Raw genomic sequence first — 18,200 nt, 5'->3', positions numbered from 1 at the left:
AAACCCAGCAGCAGATGTGGTAAGGTTTAAGGAGGTTTGTTTCTACTCAAGTAGCTAAAAGCAAATCACGTAATTGTTATTAGAAATGCTTTCAAGGCAGAAGTAAAACGGGGGAATAAAAATCCCCCTTGGAGGAGTCCTTATTTTTAAAAGAGGTAACTTTCTTCAGTGCTCAAGTTACATTACGTCCATATGGTAGAATACCCTAGCAGATACTGAAAGAGGTATGTGATATACTGTTGAGTGAATAACACATGACACAGAAGAGTGACTTTCTTTTTCTTAGAAAACAAAACAAAAATATATACATTTGTACGTGCTAGCAAATGCAGAGAAAATAATTGCAGATGGGGATACCAAATCTAGTGGGACTGAGGGAAGGAGTAAACAGAGGCTTTGCTTTTTTACTTGATGGGTATTTGTGTTGTTTTGACTTCGCCTTCCTAAGGTGAGGGAGGAGAAAATTGGGGCAGAGCAGGAAAAAAAAAATCAACGTATTTAACCTTGTTTTTTGTTAATTCTTAAAATTTTCCCATTTGCGAGGCTTCTGGAAGGATTTACAACAGGAATGAGAAATGTACATTTGGATGAGACATTTTCTTCTCCACATTCCCTCCTTTAGTCAAAAAAAAAACCAAAAACATTGCAGTATCTACTGATAGACTCTCTCACACACACAGATTGAGGAAGTAATACTTAATAATTGTATTTACAATTTGTTTGGAAGACATTTTGACTTGGGTGATAGTGTTTTCCCCCCTCTCCATGCTGCCTTTAAAAGCAGTAACTTGTTTTTTTATATCGCATCATTCCAAAGAAGTTCTAAGACTGAACCAGATGTTATCTTAGAACCCTCAGCACTTCCTTGAGAATGCGTGAGGAGAAAGCTGTAATTACTCCTACCTAACGGATGCAGAAATGACAGTATTGAGACTAGCTTAATCAGTTTCAGGTTTGATAACTCTAGTGTATCATGTGAAGTAGAGTAAGAGACACCGATGGACATGTTCTTAGCTTTCTTTTCTTTTCTTTTTTTTTTTTTTTACTATTAAAAAAGTTTATTTAACAAAAAAGTTCAATATGAAAATGCATGACCTGATTTTTATATTGTAGTAAAACAGGTGCTATGAAGGGGACACGTGGAAGCAGTTGGTTTCTTCTGGTGAACACACCCCTTGTTTATACTCGTTCCAAGGCTTCTAACATGATGATACTATTTCCTTGAATTACCATTCCAGTATTGTTCTGTTGCCCACTAGTTGCCATCTCCACACATTCATCTATCACAAGATTCATAAAGGGATCGAACCCCCGCAATATTCCTTGGACATGTCTGCCACCATTTAATTTCAATGATAATTTCTTGTCCATAAATTTTTTCAACTCGGGAGGGTGAGCTTTGCCCATGATGCTTACTCAGCGAGCTCAAAGATGCCTCCAAACGGAATTCGTGGAGTCCTTCACGCTCCCGCGTTAGGCCCCCAAGTTCTTAGCTTTCTAAGAAGTTGTCTTCTGAGGTATAACCCCACTTTTTATAGCCTGTTCTTCCAAAGGGGGTTTCTTGTCTATGTCCATCATGTCAAAAACTGCTAACCTCTTTTTCACTTTATATTATGTGACAAACACAATAATACTACCCTGCTGCATTGTTTAAAATCTGAAGGAATGGTTATGGAATCGAGGAAAAGCTAAGAAATTTCAGTAGAAATTTCAATGGAAAAGGATGGCACGCTATGTATTAAATGTTTGCTGTGATTAACCCTTTACCTATATCACAATAGAGGCTGTGAACCAGTTTTCCCAAATGTACCCTCACTTAGGACCAGCAGGAAAAGGAGGTGCTACCACGAGGAGATCCTAGTTGTGGCATAAGATCAAACCCAGCAAAAGATCAGAACTCAGAGCTGTGGTTTCCTAATCTCATTTTTTTGGCGTTGCCTTTACATTCTCTGCTTGCTAGGTTTGGTTTGCTTTTGCCTTGTTTAGATAAGTTTTATATAAATACATAACTTACGTTCTTTCTTGAAACTAATGGGCTGAAAAGTTCCTTACTGTTCCTTGGCTTGTGACAGTTTCCTAGCCCAGGTAATGTGAACCAACAGGTTCATGTTCCATCCCTAAATAGGATGCTTAACTAAGGTGTGTGTTTCCTAATTCTGCTCTGTAAGGGGGGTGGGAAGGGTGAGCTGAGAGGAGTGGGAAGCTATGGAACAGCTGACCAATGACTTGGGGGTTGCAGAGTGACTTGGCGAGAGTAACAGTGACACGGGTGATCTTGGGGTGCCCCCCTCAGCTTACCTTCTCCAGTGTCAGTTGTAGACTTCTGTTTTTAGTTCTTAAGGATTTGATTATTCAATCCCACCTCTTTTCTGTTCAGCTCTGCTTCCTGCATCCAAAAGCATGACAAAATGGCCAGATCCATTCACTAATGATACATCAGTGGCTCATCCGAGTTTGCAGATGACAATTCTAATGGAATTCTAACAGAATACTTTTTTTTGGCCATCATACTTTTATAAAAAGTCAAACTGTTTGACAAAAAGTCCTACTGGTTTTTTCCGATATGTATTGTTACTGTCTCTTCTGTAATAGCCTCTCGAATCTTCCATGTGATATTAAGTATAGCTGCCTTCTGTTTATTCTCTGATCAGGTGTTGCCGGGTGGAACTATGGGTAGAAACACTTGATGAAGTGTTTTGTTGAGAAAGGAGAGCTACTAACTTTGGGAGGAGAAAATGCATACAACACAAAGGCCTGGCTGTTTAAAAATTTTGTTCCTAAAATTATGCAAAAATGAGCAACTTAACTCTCCATTTATTCTAACATGGTTAACATGAGTAATAACCTCAAAAAATGTCAGAGAGAAACAACAGTCCTACTTTAAAGAGCACCACATTGGGAAGAGATTCCAAAATCAAAGCAAATCCATAACTTTGCGAGTAATGTATCACATATGGTTGGAAAAGTACACTTGCCAACACACTAGGAGAAAATGCTCAGTGAAAATTGATGGGTAGGAATAAATTAGTCTAAGCCTACATATTGACTTGTTAAAGCAAAATGAAGACAGCTGTAAGATCTTTCCTTCCCCTTCCCCCATAGCAGTGTTAGCAGTTGGTAAATTAGTAAGCCTTGTAGTAAAATACAGATAACACATTACTATTTATTTCTGCGCTGTTGTTCAACTATTTTTTTTGCCTTGCCCAGTATTTGTCATTTTGTATTCTGCAAGTGAACACTGAGTCCGTGAAAATTCTTTTATGTTTCTTTTTCAGTTTTCTTTGTTTGCAAAGACTACCCATTGTAAGGTGCAGATGTATACTAGGAAGGAGCATGTTATGCACATCCCTGCATTTGTGTGACTGTGAACTTTTAAGGCTTCAGTGGCATTTCTCTTTTGTTTTAGTTTTGATTTTGAAAGCGTGGAAAGCACTGTGGAGAGCTCGGTGGACAAATCAAAGCCCTGGAGTAGGTCCATCGAGGATCTACACAGAGGAAGCAACCTGCCCTCCCCGGTGGGCAACAGTGTATCCCGCTCAGGAAGGCATTCTGCACTGCGGTGAGTTCCTTTAATCAGGAGGGAGGAATTGTGATAGGATATGCGGGGACAGCAGAGTTCCTGGTTTCTGGTGATGATCCTGGGCTACAGATTGCTGTAACTTCTCACGCAACCCTTGGATTTCTGTTGATGCAAATGAAAGTTTCTTCAGGAGTTTATGGGAGCATCACTGGGACAATATTCTGTAGCTTTAAATAGATTTCTGGGAACACCACACCTGCACTCAGCACAGAAAGTTCTGCCAAATGATGGAATGCAGTAGACTCCATCGGCAGCTTAAGTTTTCAAAACCAGGGAGATGCTGACTTTGTGATTTAGGCTGTGTGTTCTGTGTAGAGGCAGCACCTCTTGAGATTTGGGGTTCTCAAGAATTCCTTGTTGGCTCTTCATACTCTTCTCCCCTCCCTTCTTCCATTGGTAGCTCAGGTGTGTGCTCTGTGGGACGTGTTCTTAGTCCTAGGTGCACAATGCTGTAGTGATCCTTTTTGTTAATGAAATGCCTTTAAGCAGTGCTTCTTTGGTTAGGTTTGCTCAGTTGTCAACCTTCTGTTTCCTCCTAAGGATTTGTTCTCTAGTCTTTCATGGTTGAAATACCACCATGCTAAGGAAGGATGGGTGCTGATCATCTCTACTGCTAACGGCTGGAATGTCACTGCGATTGATTATTCGCTCATTTCCACATTCATTCACTGAAAAATATTTTTGAGCTTCTATAATTTGCCAGGCACTGTAGTTAGAGTTAAGGTAAACGGATGGATAAATCAGAACCCTGTCTGTCAAGACGGAGATGACATCTAGAGCAAGTTCTTAAAGGTTGCTGTTTTGCAGAAGTTTAATAAAAATTTTTATTAATAAATGCCTCATTCCCAAATGTTGCTTATTCTTTGCAGCTTGAAAAATTTATGTCACTTATTTCAGACTTGATCTGGCAAGTGGATGTTGTTCCTGTCCATGTTTAAGATCCCCATGGATATTGGGTCATTGGTGGTGGGGTCCCATGTGTCAAGTTGTAAATCAGTGAAAATGTGGCTTTCAGACTTTTCGTAACTGGTAGCCTTTTATGTACCTTTTGTCCCTTTGACTTAGGTTTTGGTCATAGAAAGTTAATATCTCAATAATAAAATTCAGTTTTGCTGAAGGATTTGACATTTGAATGAGATGCTTCCAATCAACCATTCAGATTTTCCATGTTTGAAGATGCCAAAAATAATAATGGGTTTTGAATGGTTCAATAATAATGAAGAGCAGTGTTTCAGTTCGTCTCGTGGTATTTGCAATAGGCCAAGAGCTATATAACTTGCTAGTCTACGTCAACTTTACATGTGGACAAGGCTGATTTGGAAGTTGAAGAAAGGCCAGTCATGCCTGAGGAATTCCCTAATGACCTTGGTACAGGAATGGAAATTCTTACCATTAGTGTAGATATAATTATATGTAAGGAATTTAATTGACAAAAGTACATTTTAATTCACTTTTTTATCATTTCTTACTTGGAATGTATCATATATTGGCTAGGTACCACCTTCACAGGATTCATTTTTCTGATTAATAATTCATTATGCCTAATTTTGAATTATTAAAGACTGTTCATTGAGAACACATTGTTTCTAGAAGAGTGGAAGAATCAGGAAAATATGGGAATATTTTAGGTATAAGGAGAATGGTAATCCTGGACCCTGGAAGGCATTGTTTGACAGTTGGCTCAAGGTAGATCCTGTTAGAATTCATTTTAAATTGGAAAAAAATGGACCAAAAGTATAGATAGACATGATGGAAATGCTGTTCTGGGAAAGTCAGCAAGTATATGACATGGATGGTTGGCAGATGTGCTAGAAGATGACCAATTAAGAAACCAATATCACATCCTTCTGTCTTGTGTTTGAACAGTTTCAAACTGAGGAACGGAACATTTGGATTTCCTTTGACTCTTCCTTCGCGGGTTCTAGTAACTCCAGAAAATCAAGGTGGCAGTAACTTTTATGCTGCTTATTGACCTGAAGCTTAGACTTTTGTTTTTGAACAATGTATATCAATGATACTCCAGCTCTTGTGGTTCATGGATTTGTGCCTGGATTCTAATTCTGTATTTGGTCATTTGATGGCATCTGTGACTTAAAAAACAAAACAAAACAGCAATCAGAAGTACAGGCATATGGTACATGTTGCTTTTCATATACCCAAAGATTGTTTACATTTTTTTTCTTTTCCTCCTCCTTCTTCTCTCCCCTTTCTTTCTCTGCTCCCCACACTTCCTTCACTTTTTGGCTTTCTTTTCGTTGCCCTTCTTTTTCATTCTTCCATCTCATTTCTGATTGTCTTCTCGTCCTCTGCTTTGTCCTTTCTCATCCTCCTGTCTCCTCTCCCTCCGGTTCCATTCATGTCTTACACCACCACCAGACTGGTTTCTCTGCCTGAGTATCTTCAGTTCAAATGCCACCAGAGCTGCTCCTCTCCCTGTTGCCTCTGGAGCAGCTTCAGTTTACACACTGATGATGAGGCTTCAAACCGGAAAATCTTGTAAGTCACGGGTGGACACGACACCCATGAGAGCTCGTAGCGCAGGGTGGCAGGGTATTGCGACCGATCCCCAGGTTATAATATGATAACCTCATGGCTTACTACCATCACCCTGTGCTGGAACAAAGTCCACTGCCTTTTAAACTTTGGTGCACTCTGTTAGCGTATTATGATTCCTCAATTTAAGAATCTGACCCTTTAAGGTATATTGTGTTAATGTTACAGGTTTTTTGAAAAGAGTAGAAGGATATGAGTTCATGTACTGTAGCTTATTTTGGTAGCTTTGTTTGATAAGAGTGTCTTCTGTATCCAAATGCAGATTTTAGTTCCCTCATCTTAATCTCCAGATAAGAACGTTGATTGAATAGAAATCTGACCCTATATCACTTGGCAAAAGGGGTTCAACTTGGAAGAAGAAAGGGGATTTCGTGAAATTGACAACATTTTATAAATGGGGCTTGATGAAAAAAAAAAGGGAAAACACTGTTTTTACACAAAATTTTAATGTTGATGGACACTCTCCTCTTTGTATTCAGTTTTTAACTATTTAAAATGGAAGATTAAAAATTTTAGGATATGACATTCACCTTGAGTTATATTAACTGTTAGGTTTTATCTTACCAATTTGTCAACTTGGCCAGTGGTAAAAACATTGATATTGATGTGGTGGAAACCTGGGATTGTAAGCTTAGGGGCCTAGTTTTCCTTCAGTTAAGATTTCTGTTAATGTGGCCATAGGTCTGGTTAAATTAAATGATGCTATATATGCACATGAGTACATGTTTGATTTTTGAAGACAAAGATTGTATTAATTCAGATGTAAGAGAAAGTCATTTTTAATTTTTAAGAACAGTTACTTAGTGTCATTGGACTAAATAAGCAGTGACATAGTAAGTAGCTGTTTGGATTACTTTTTTAATGTTTGTTTATTTTTGAGAGAGACAGACAGCATGAGCAGGGAAAGGGCAGAGAGAAAGAGGGAGAAACAGAATCCGAAGCAGGCTCCAGGCTCTGAGCTATCAGCCCAGAGCCTGACGCGGGGCTCAAACTCACAAACTGTGAGATCATGACTTGAGCCAAAGTTAGACACTTAACTGACTGAGCCACCCAGGCGCCCCTCTGTTTTGAGTTTTAAAAGAAATGGGTAGAATTCTAAGAGCTTGGAAGAAGGGGCCAGATTTTAACTGGGACTTCGGGTGATGGCCAGAGTTGATCTTCAGGGTGAGGAGAGTGCTTCAGGTAGAAGTAAAGTGAAGAGGCATGAGATGAGCAAAAGTGTATATCTGAGATCCGGCATGTTTGGGAAAGAGGGAAGAACCTGTCCTTTGTGATGGAGGTAGAGGGCTATTTAATGGAGACATTGGGTCATAGACAAACAAAGCTGGAAAGGGTTTGTTAGCAACTGCCTTGTAGGTAACCCCGACTGACCCTTCCCATTGTGGTAAGGGAACCAAGATCCACATTTCCTCTAAGATGTTAACTTCCATAAGTATTTCTTCCTAAGATCCCCCAGAACAAATTTCACATTTTTTCCTGAGATTATTATCAAAAGGAATGACATTTCCTGAGTAGTCATCAACTGAGTATTTACCATCTATTATCCTTAGTGGATTTACATGAAGAGCCGAAGAGTTCAAATTTAGATCGTTGTTGATAAACACTTTAGCACAGTTACCCCATTCCTGGCAGTGTTTTCCATGTCAGTAATTTTTAAAAATATTTAACAATAGGCACAAAGGTAATAGATGACATTGATAGGATTTTTATTGGGGGGAAAAACATATTGAGTGTCTACCGTGTGCCAGGCACTGTTCTAAGGCCCTTCAGTGATTTACTGTTCACCATGGCTTTATGGGATAGTGATGACTCTTATCCCTGCAAAGAAGCTGAGGTCTCTAGTGGTTAAGCAACTTTCCTGAGATCAAACAGTGAGTATAGGAGGTGGGATGTAAAGTGAGCTGGCCTGACTTCAACTTTTAAACCATGTTATCCTGCCTATTTATTCACAGGATGATTTTTTTCTCCCTCAGTAAATAGTCTCTGTTATATCAGGGTGTCCACCTGTCTTTATGTCAGTTGTACCCTGCAGGAAGGGCTTTTGCTGATCCTTCTCAGAAAATGTGCCTTTTTCTACTTCATGCAAAGATGCCAGAGGAGCTACTGGAGACCCTCATCAATATGCTGTCAACATAAATGATCAGTATAGCTTAGCTATTACAAACAAGTTACATAGAAACATGAAAAAGTAATTTCTAAACAAAGGACAAGAGTCAGACAAAAAGTTCTGCATTTATATGATTTCATTTTTGCCTACGTGCAGATGGGAAGACATTGAAAAAGAGTTTATCAAATGAAAATAGTGACTGTTTTTCACCAAAGACGAGATTATCAGTGAGCTTTTTTCAGATTTTTGTTTGTACGATGTTTTAGAACTGATGTAAAATACACGTAGTATATACCTATGAATCAGACGCCACCTAACAAAGAACCTTGAATTTTGGAGTTTGGGTTTTATCTGGTAGGCAGCAGAATGGGAAAACACATGAGGTAGTTGATCTTTTTGAGCGCGTAGGGTCTGGTGAATGCACTGGGTGTTGATTGGAGGAACAGATGGCTGATGCTTGGACCTCTAAAGGAGGTACCTGAGAACTTAGAACATAGAGCAAAGGCCAAGTATGAAGATGTTCCAGAATTGACTTGGTGGGCAAAGTGGTAAAGAGAAAATTTTGTGTATGATTGATTAGAAGAGAAATAGAATCATTAGTAGAAACAGCAAAGTTGGAATCTGGAAGAGATCTCATATGTGGTTATTTGAACACTTTTTGTTGATGAGGCACTGAGCTAAGACCTTATTGTCCAAGGAGTTACCTAGTTCCTGCAGACCTATTTCCACACATGGACCAATGGCCCATGTAGTTGCTTCGGCTTTGTTGCAGTAAATACTTGTGTCCACAGCAGTATTCCTGATGTTATTTAAATATATGGGAACACCAACTCTGTACCAGTTTGCGTGAAAAGTAAGAGGTGTTCTGGAAGAAGCTTTGAAGCTCTTACAAGTTCTTTTATTTCAATAGTAGAGCTTTACCTTCAATTTTAATTGTTGGGGGAAGAAAATCATGTAACCTCTTAAACCATTATAGTATTAGATTAAAAAAAAAAGATTTCTTAATTGTATAATTAGAAGCTAAAGCAGTTTTTACCTTGATTCAGAACAAGAAGAACAGTGTTCTGTTCATTTTCTAGTTTATATAAATTAGGGATGTAATTTCTAAAATGATCATTATTCTCTTTTCTCTTTCCTCTTCTGCCCTCAAGTTACGCAAAATCAACTCAGATTTTTTTATAGTATTTTATAGTCTTCATTATTGACAGTTGTAATCTGTATTTTGTTCTAGAAGTAGTTCTTCTCCTTGACTGCATGTATTAAAACTTTCCGTATGGAAAGATAATGGAAAATCTATTTCCATAGAGTCCAACTTAAAGGGGGGAAAATTGCAAATAAAAATAGTTTAAAAAAAATGTTCTCAAAGCCTGAGTTCTCTCTGTTCATCAGATAGCAGATACTGTTTGAAATTTTCATTAACACTGAATTTAGAAGGAGAGAGAGGAAAGCAAAGAATAAAAGTAAAAAGGTAAGATAAAAAAGGCAAAAAAAAAAAGAGAAAGAGTAAAGGAGGAGGAGAAAAAAAATGAGATGTTGGTTAAAGGCAATACTCGAATGTTATTTCTGAGGGAAGAGAAATGTTCAAGATACTCCTTAACCTGATAGACTTTTGTTTTGAAGATCTAAGGTTCCAGAATGCAGTATCTATTTATTTATAAAATACTTTCTAAATTTGCAGACTTTATAAAAATAATCTGCAACTACAGACTTCCAATTTTACTTTTCAGCACAATTTGTAAGAGAAACAACTGATGGTGTTGGGTTACTGTGTTTCAGGTTTTTGTATTGCTTTGTTTATTTGAAGTTGTAAATAAAGAAAAACGTACTTGGATTAAGAATGTACATTTCAGCTTTTCAGCTAGTAGCTGATATTAATGGCCCTGCTAGTGAAATTGATGATAGCTCTATAGCTTGTGGTGCAGCATACAAGCAGATTTGTCAAGTGTTTTCCACTATGAGAAACATTTATCTCACTTGTTCCACCTCTTTGTTGGGTCTTTTCTCCAATGGAAGACCAATTGAAAGAGGTTATGATCTGGAAGTCATCTGACCAATGCGTTGTTGGGGATCTGTCTCACAGGTACTCTGTTACATATGATAGGGTCTAGGACCTCCCTCACGGGTTATGATAGTAAAGAACTTGGCTCCATAATGAGCGGACGGTCCATGTTAACCATATAGGGTTGAGGGGAAAATTTGAAGATGACGCAGGAACTTCCTACAGCTGTGGTCCAGGACCTTCATCAGCAAGACTTAACCACATACTTAACAGGTGAACGGTGCTTTGCCAAAGTGCTGAGGATACAGAAAGATACATAAACTATTTGTATAAGATTCATGGTTACTAAAGGACATTTTCATGCTTACATCATTAAATCTTCATGAATTTTGGGGGGCAGGTATTCAAGGACTATTAGCCTGATTTTACAGATGAGGAAGCTGGGACTCAGAGAAGTTATCCATACCTAGTAAGTGACAGAGCCAGGGTTTATAATCAGTCTTCTGACTTCTGTGTCAGATGTCTTTATGATTTGATTGAGAAAACATGTGTATGTGTGTGCTCCTGCACACTGACCTATGTTAAGTGTCATATGAGTATAACCAACACCAGTGTATGGAGGCCAGAGTGAACAGTAAAACCTAGGAAAGATTCATGATGTGGTCTGGATGTGAAAGAGCAGTGAGTAAGACTTGGAGGAGGGACTCTGAAAGGGGAGAAGGAGGGAGAGTGGAATGGGCAGTGGTTCAGTGGTAAGACCACATAGTTTGTTTAGGAAACAATGAATAGATGAGTCTGGCTGGAAGCAGTTTAGAAGCAGTTTATGTAATATTTTGAAGGCCAGGGTATGGAATTATCATTTTAGCTCATTGGCAATGATCTATTGAAGGTTTATGAAAAGCAGGGGTGATTTGGAACAAACATATAAATATTTCTATTTAAAGGTCACAGGAGATAGATGGTTTCCTTGAACACTTTTCACATAGGGATATATATGAATTAATTAGTAACTCAATGGCAAATACCTTTGTCAGAGGGAATGTAATGAAAGCTTAGAAGATTCAGACAAATAAGGCTCTCCATTCATATAGTGGATTGGCAGGCTGTTTGTCCACTTACTCTGTTCGGAAAGCATGTATGGAGATCTTTTGATTCATAGGTTCTGTCTTGTCAGCTGGTCCTGTAGGAAGTCTTGACAAACAGAAAATTTCAAAAACTAATTAAAAAGGTTCATTAGGAGATTTGGGTATTTCTGACTCCCTCTGCCCTCCCCTCTGTTTCCTCTTCTCTCTTCACCTCCACTCTGAACTATCTGGATTCAACTGTTTGCACTCTGTTTCTTTTGGCTGTGGAGACCGTCAGAAAGTGCTTGTTTCACTTTTTTCAGCATCATATATTTTATGAGGTTAATTGATAGAAGAAATATGCCCAAGTGATGTCATGTCTGAAGAGTAAGTGAGGAAACCTAAAACCCCAAATCTTGGTAAAGTTATATTAAGCCCAGACCTTGGAACCATAAAAGACTAGTAAAATTAGGTCAAATCATGTGACATACCCAGTTGGCATTGCAGCCCTATTGGGTTGAAACCTTACCTTAGCTTCCAAGGAAGTTCTAATTACTGTTCTTTATTTATAGGTAGATATTAGTTTGGTATCTGAATAGTTAGACTGTGTGAAAATACTTTTTGTGAGAGAATATACCTTTTCTTTTTCCTGTTGCCATTAGGACTTCGATATTACAGACTTCACACATGTTGGCAAGAAAGGTCTACAGACTTTCGAAAAACATTTTTTTGCCAGACTCTGGGAAAGTCTGGTTTAGGTCAGTTCAGGAAACACTCATTCAAGGTTCCACAGTAATATATTGTCTGTGGATAATACAAGGTCACAGGGAGAGACAGACATGTACACCAACCCACATACAAGAATATGTCTCCATGTCTAGAAGTAAGTGTATGTCAAAACAGTAAATTCTGATCCGACTTACTTCAAGGTATCACTGGGTGAGCAGCAGCTTGTCTTGACTGAGTACTTGGTGCTTTGCAGATAGATCTCTGAACATATCTAACATTGATCACATCCAGCTTTTGTTCAGAAGTAGTGTTCTTTCCCCTGTACTTACAGAATTATCAGACATGCTGTGTGTCCTTCATTCTTAAGCTTATCACCTCTTTTTTTTTTAACATACCACTTTTATTATTTTTTTTATTTTGTTAAGAACACTTAACATGAGACCTTATCCCCTTAACACATTTTTAAGTGTACAATGCAGTATTGTTAACTATGGGCACAATGTATAGTAGCTCTCTAGAACTTACTTATCTTGTGTAACTGAAACTTCATTGTCATTGATTAACAATTCCCAGTACACCCCTCCACCCAACCCCGGGCAGCCTTTCTGTTCTCTGCTTCTAAGAGCATGACTGTCTTAGATACCTCATTTAAATAGGCTCATACAGCCTCTTTCCTAATGGGACTGGCTTATTTCACTTAGCAGGATATCCTCAAGGTTCATCCATATTGTTGCCCATTGCAGGATTTCCTTTTTTTTTTTTTTTTTTAAAGACTAAATAATATTCCATTGTATGTGCTTACATCTTACATTTCTTTTTTACTTTTTATTTTGATATAGTTTAAAAAATGTAATAATAGTACAGTGATCTGTCTTATGCTCCTTATACGGATTCAAGAATTAACATTTGTCCATTTATTCCTTGCACACTTGTTTTGTAAACATACACACCTTTAACCATTTGAAAGCATGTTACAGAATTGTGCCCTTTTACACCTAAATATTTTAGTGTAGATTTCCTAAGACAAGGATTCTCTTACATAACCATGGTACAATTCTCAAAATAAGAATGTTTTAATATGGACACTGTTTCTTGGTCCAGTCTATTAGTTTCATCTATTACCCTACTGTGTTTCATAACATTTTTTTTTTTCCCCAAACCCTGTCCAGGATCCAGTGTAAGGATCATTTATTGTGCTTAGTAGTTGTGTTTGTGTAGTGTCCTTGAACTTGGAACAATTCCTCATCCTTTCTGTGTCACGGCTTAATATTGTGTGTGCGTGTGTGTGTGTGTGTGTGTGAGAGAGAGATATTTTTTTATTGAGATAAAATTTTATAATGTGTAAGTTTCAAATGTACAACACTATTTGAAAAAATTGTATATTGCAATGATTGCCACAGTAGCATTTGCTAACACCTCTATCATGTCACATAATTCCTATTTCTTTTCTTCATGTATTCATCTGTTGATGGACATTTAGATTGTTTTTACATCTTGGCTATTATAAATAATGCTGCAATGAATACAGGTGTGCAGATATCTCTTGCAGATTTTGATTTCCATTCTCTTGGATAAATACCCAGAAGTGAGGTTGCTGGATCTTATGGTAGTTCTATTTTTAACTTTTTGAGAACTCCATACTGTTCTTCTTGGTGTCTGTATAACTTATATTCCCACAAACAGTGCATAAGGACTTTAATTTCTCCACATCACTGCCAGTACATGTTATCTCTTGTTTTTTTGTTTGTTTTTTGATAGTAGCTATCCTGACAGAGGTTAGCTGAGATCTCATTGTAGTTTTGATTTGTATTTTCCTGATGACTGGTGATGTTGAGCATCTTTTTAGATACTGTCAGTCATGTGTATGTCTTCTTTGGAGAAATGTCTATTCAAGTCCTTTGCCCATTCTTTCATTGGGTTATTGGTTTTTTGGGGTTTTTGTTTTTGTTTTTGTTTTTTGCTATTGAGTAGTGGAGTTCTTTGTATGTTTTAGGCATTAATGGTTTGTAACTATTTTCTTCCATTTTGTAGGTTACCTTTTAACTCTGTTTCCTTTCTGTGCAGAAGCTTTTTAGTTTGATGTAGTCCGACTTGTTTGTTAGATTCTTAAACATGAGACACTAGTTCACACTTAATATAGCTTCCTTTTTAAACTCTTACAATGAGTGGTCGTTTAAGGGTGGCAAAACATGACTCCAACCAGAAGTCTAAGAAGCATTAACATGTAATTCAGGCTACTAACATGTGTCTGGCAAGAAAAATCCTGTAGCCACGCAGATTCCAAGATCCTTACTTTTCTAGGTTTTCTTTGCTGGCCTTGCCATTCTTTTTTTGGAGTCAAAAATTCAGGTTTTACTTGCCTGGCCATTTCTTAACAGTATCAGTCAATGGATTGGAGCTCACTCATCAGTCATTCTGAAGGGCTTTTGAAGTAAGTACTTTGTTGGGGTACCTGCATGGCTCAGTTGGTGGGGCTTGACCTCAAGACCTTGAGATCAAGAGTCACGTGCCCCACGGAGGCGTGCCTGGGTGGTTCAGTAGGTTAAGTGTCCAACTCTTGGTTTTGGCTCAGGTCATGAGCTCGTGGTTCACGAATCTGAGCCTCATGCGGGGCTCTGTGTTGACCATGTGGAGCCTGCTTGGGATTCTCTGTCTTTTTGCCCCTACCCTACTTGTGCATGCACACTGTCTCTCAAATACAAACTTAAAAAAAAAAAAAATCTGTTTCTTAAAAATAAATAGAATGAACCAAATACCCTCTTTCCCCATGGGACCTGCTGTCACTGCTCTGCAGGTTGACATGCTCACCACCTGCCTCTCAGCACATTCATTGCTACGCATGAAGTAGGTGGTTCAGATGGCAGTTGTCACCGTAGTATTAAACAGGAAATGTTTTGCATAGGTTTCTTAAAACATATCTAGAAATTGCTTGGTTTTTTAATGCTTATTACTCATACTAGCTTTGACTTGTACCTTCTTATTTTGTATACATATATATAACTACTGGTGCATATAATTAATACAAATGGTTAGAGTCAGTTCTTTTGGGTTTTGGTCTTAAGTCGTTTTTGTAATCTGTTTCTGTCCATATTCACAGAATTTTGTGAATTCCAATTGGCAGTTTTTCCAAGACAGTGTGTCTTCTTCAAATGCTAGGGTAACATTCAAATGCTAGAGTTCAGTGCTTGACAGATTAGCAGACAGTTCTCAAAGCTGATGAAAAGGGTCTGAGAAATTTGGTGGTGTTAGTTTGCTACAAGGTTTTGGTCAAAATGACTTCTCAGAAGACAGGATTTCCTTAAAATTCTTGAGACCTCGAAAAAAAAATGTCTAAATATTCATCTCCCATTTTCTTTGTTCTATAAATGGTAGGAACTCCAAAAATTGGATGGGGAGCTGTTTTCTGCCTCTGGGAAATCATCTTTTGTATCCAGGCATCCAGAGCCCCAGAGCACTGCTTGCCTGAAGTGGGGAAGAAAGGTTCTCAGGACAGCCTACATTTAGGTACTGCGCTCCAGTGGTGCAGGCATTGGTTCACAGTCCCTCCATTAAATAGTTTATTCCCTTGTTTTTTCCTCTGGAATCTGAAGGAGTTCTCTCCAACCCTTACGTCTCTGGGAAGCTGTCCAGAGTCACCAGAGAGACCTGATTGTTTTAGGACCTCATTAGACCTGCTCCCATTAACTTGAAGGAATAGTGACACATAGTCAGAATGACTTCATTGGGCAGAAAATGATCTCTAAATGTCTGATATGGATGTCAGTGAAAATGAGGGAGTCAGGACTCTTTCAATGCAGTCATCCATAAAAACAATGAGGAAACTGGCTAAATATGCCAGAAACCATTTTTTTCCCCCAGAATTCCAGGAATTAGCTAGTCCTGCAGCAATCTGGGGAGCGTGTATTTAGGAAAAATGACTCAATCTTGGTAGGAACAGCTGGCTTTGTGGCATTTCACTTACCCTGACCAAGCCCCCCGGCCCCCTCCCCAGTTCCACAGTAGCCTTGAAAACCAGGAGCTCCATAATCACAGGGAAAACCATCAGCCTGGCAGCCAGCAGGGGGGAAGAATGGAAATGAACTTCCTTCCAAGCCTCTTCCTCCTTGTCCTAGATTAAGCTCTGATGTATTTACTGTGAGATTTGAGAACTAGGGAAGATGCCGATTTTAAGCCTCTGTTAAGGGAACTTATACCATTCGTTCTTGACAGAATTTGGGATCATTAGAGACAGGAGTAAGGCTCATAGGAGGAAACCAGGAGAAAACTAGTGCTGCCTCTCACTGGGGCCTTTTAAATATAACCACAGTGAACTGGAGGGATAGTCTTCAGTTGGCTCTGTTGAGTCTGTTTTATATGAAGTTTCGTAATAACTTGAGGAAGGAAATATTGTAGTAATTGGTTTCACTGTGTAGAATTCTATAATGGTACATGTACCAAGTCTATTAGATTACCACAGAAGCACCCACATCTCCTGCTGACTCACCCATTTAATCCTTGTAAAGCTCAGGTCTTTGTGGAAAGTTTTTTCAAAGAGCTAAACTAAGATGTGATCAGTGCTTGTGTAAGGTGAACATGGCTTAGCCCGAAGGCCCGCGGCATGAACCGGATGTAGGCTCCCTTATCTGCTGTTTCTTTCAACTGTGGTATATGGAATCTTATTGACATGTGTCAACGTGATTATGCACCAGCACCTGTGCATACAACGTTTGGTTGTGGTGACTAGTTTCAGGCTGCCTGAGTTTTTAATTGGTAACTGATTATTGCTGGGATTTTCCAACTCAGCCTAAGGGAATCAGTGTAACTCATACATTTGGTGGAGTTTTGCATGGCACTAATCAGTTCCCTTCATCCTTTTTTCTGTGGAAACTGTTAATCATTGTATTCAGCCTTACTGGCATCCAGGGGGACATTTGGCACCAGGGAACAAGATCTTTTTCAAAGCCCAGTTTTTCTGGTGATACTTTTTTTTTTTTTATTAAAAAAAATTTTTATGTTTATTTTTGAGAGAGAAAGACAGAGGATGTGTGGGGAAAGGGGCAGAGAGAGAGGGAGACATAGAATCCAAAGCAGGCTCCAGGCTCCAAGCTCCAAGCTGTCAGCGCATGGCTCAAACCCGTGGACCATGAGATCATGACGTGAGCTGAAGTCGGACACTTAACCAACTGAGCCACCCAGGCACCCCTGATGATACTTCTTTTGTTACATGTGTTGTGGCGGAATTTGGGCTTCTCACAGAAATGTTACACTTTGCTTTTTGAGGGTAGAGCAGGACCAGCTCTCCACCTAAGAGACCTTTTGGGAAACATTCTGTAGGGTGATTGAAGTGGAAGAGGCATTATGATCACATCCTTAGTTAGCCCTCTGTGTTTATGGGGATCTAAACCTAGACCATCCATAAGTACTTGCTTTTGTGCAGCTTCCCCCTCCCCCCTTCTTTATATGGAAAGTAACACGCAGCCTTAAAATATGAACAAAAATAATGAATCCAAGGATCACAAGGTGGGTATGTTTTACATCTGCACTGTTAATAGTTCTTGTTCAGTTGGGTTCACTGTCATGTCACCTTTATGAGGCTTTCCCTACAATTTGCCCATTCCTTTTAGATTTACTTCTTGAATTAGAGCCCTGTTGAAAAAAACCTCTGATCTGCCTAAAGACTGTTACCAGGAATAGGTCTGTATTAACTCAGTCAAATTGGGCTTGATTGAGAAAAGGTTGACTCTGTGGGGATTTTAAGTATGATACTTTGCAGAAAAAAATGTTCTCCTTTATGATGGGACTGTCGTCACTTTACCATCTTGGGCTGCGCAGGTGTGTGTACTGCTGAGTCTATTTTATGCATTGTGAGGTGCATGTGACAGAATGGTGGGTTGGGGGTGGAGTGTGGACCCAGCACACTTCATACAGGGGCTGTCAATATACTCACCTGTTGCATCCTAAACTAAGTGATGAGCCCTCAAAGGCAAAAGCAGCATCTTTCCTTGTCTTTCATTTTTCCTTAACACTTAGTAGAGTTTAGCATAAACAGGAGATGCTTAATAAAACCAGCTTTGGAGCTCAAACAAGAGATTTGGTTTGGTTTCCTGTGGCTGGTGGAGAACATCAGAGGCCAGTACTCTTATTTTATTTGTAAGTTTTTGTTTAAATTTCAGTTACTTAACATACAGT

General features: G+C 38.8%; 2 protein-coding genes across 2 annotated transcripts in view; one reads left to right on the top strand and one right to left on the bottom strand.

Moving 5' to 3' along the window:
• The window catches only part of FMNL2 (formin like 2), a 310,958-nt gene that overhangs the window by 220,619 nt on the left and 72,139 nt on the right, over window positions 1-18,200 (top strand). The window contains 1 exon segment of the mRNA XM_053908723.1: window positions 3,407-3,559. Within this exon segment, the coding sequence (XP_053764698.1) occupies window positions 3,407-3,559 (153 nt within the window).
• On the bottom strand, window positions 1,088-1,475 carry LOC109271253 (small nuclear ribonucleoprotein G-like). Its single transcript, XM_053908819.1, has one exon. The coding sequence runs from the start codon at window positions 1,405-1,407 to the stop codon at window positions 1,180-1,182; it is 228 nt and encodes a 75-aa protein (XP_053764794.1). The 5' UTR covers window positions 1,408-1,475; the 3' UTR covers window positions 1,088-1,179.

The sequence above is a fragment of the Panthera pardus genome, unplaced genomic scaffold (genome assembly GCF_024362965.1).
Source record: "Panthera pardus isolate Hobbes unplaced genomic scaffold, ASM2436296v1 HiC_scaffold_10, whole genome shotgun sequence".
In the NCBI taxonomy this organism is placed as follows: domain Eukaryota; kingdom Metazoa; phylum Chordata; class Mammalia; order Carnivora; family Felidae; genus Panthera; species Panthera pardus.
Note: the sequence above shows the minus strand (reverse complement) of the source record. Positions and strands in the feature narration are given on the sequence as shown.

What these genes read in the sequence shown, in the direction of transcription:
- LOC109271253 (XM_053908819.1), bottom strand. Translation starts at nt 1,407, where the DNA reads ATGGGCAAAGCTCACCCTCCCGAGTTGAAAAAATTTATGGACAAGAAA.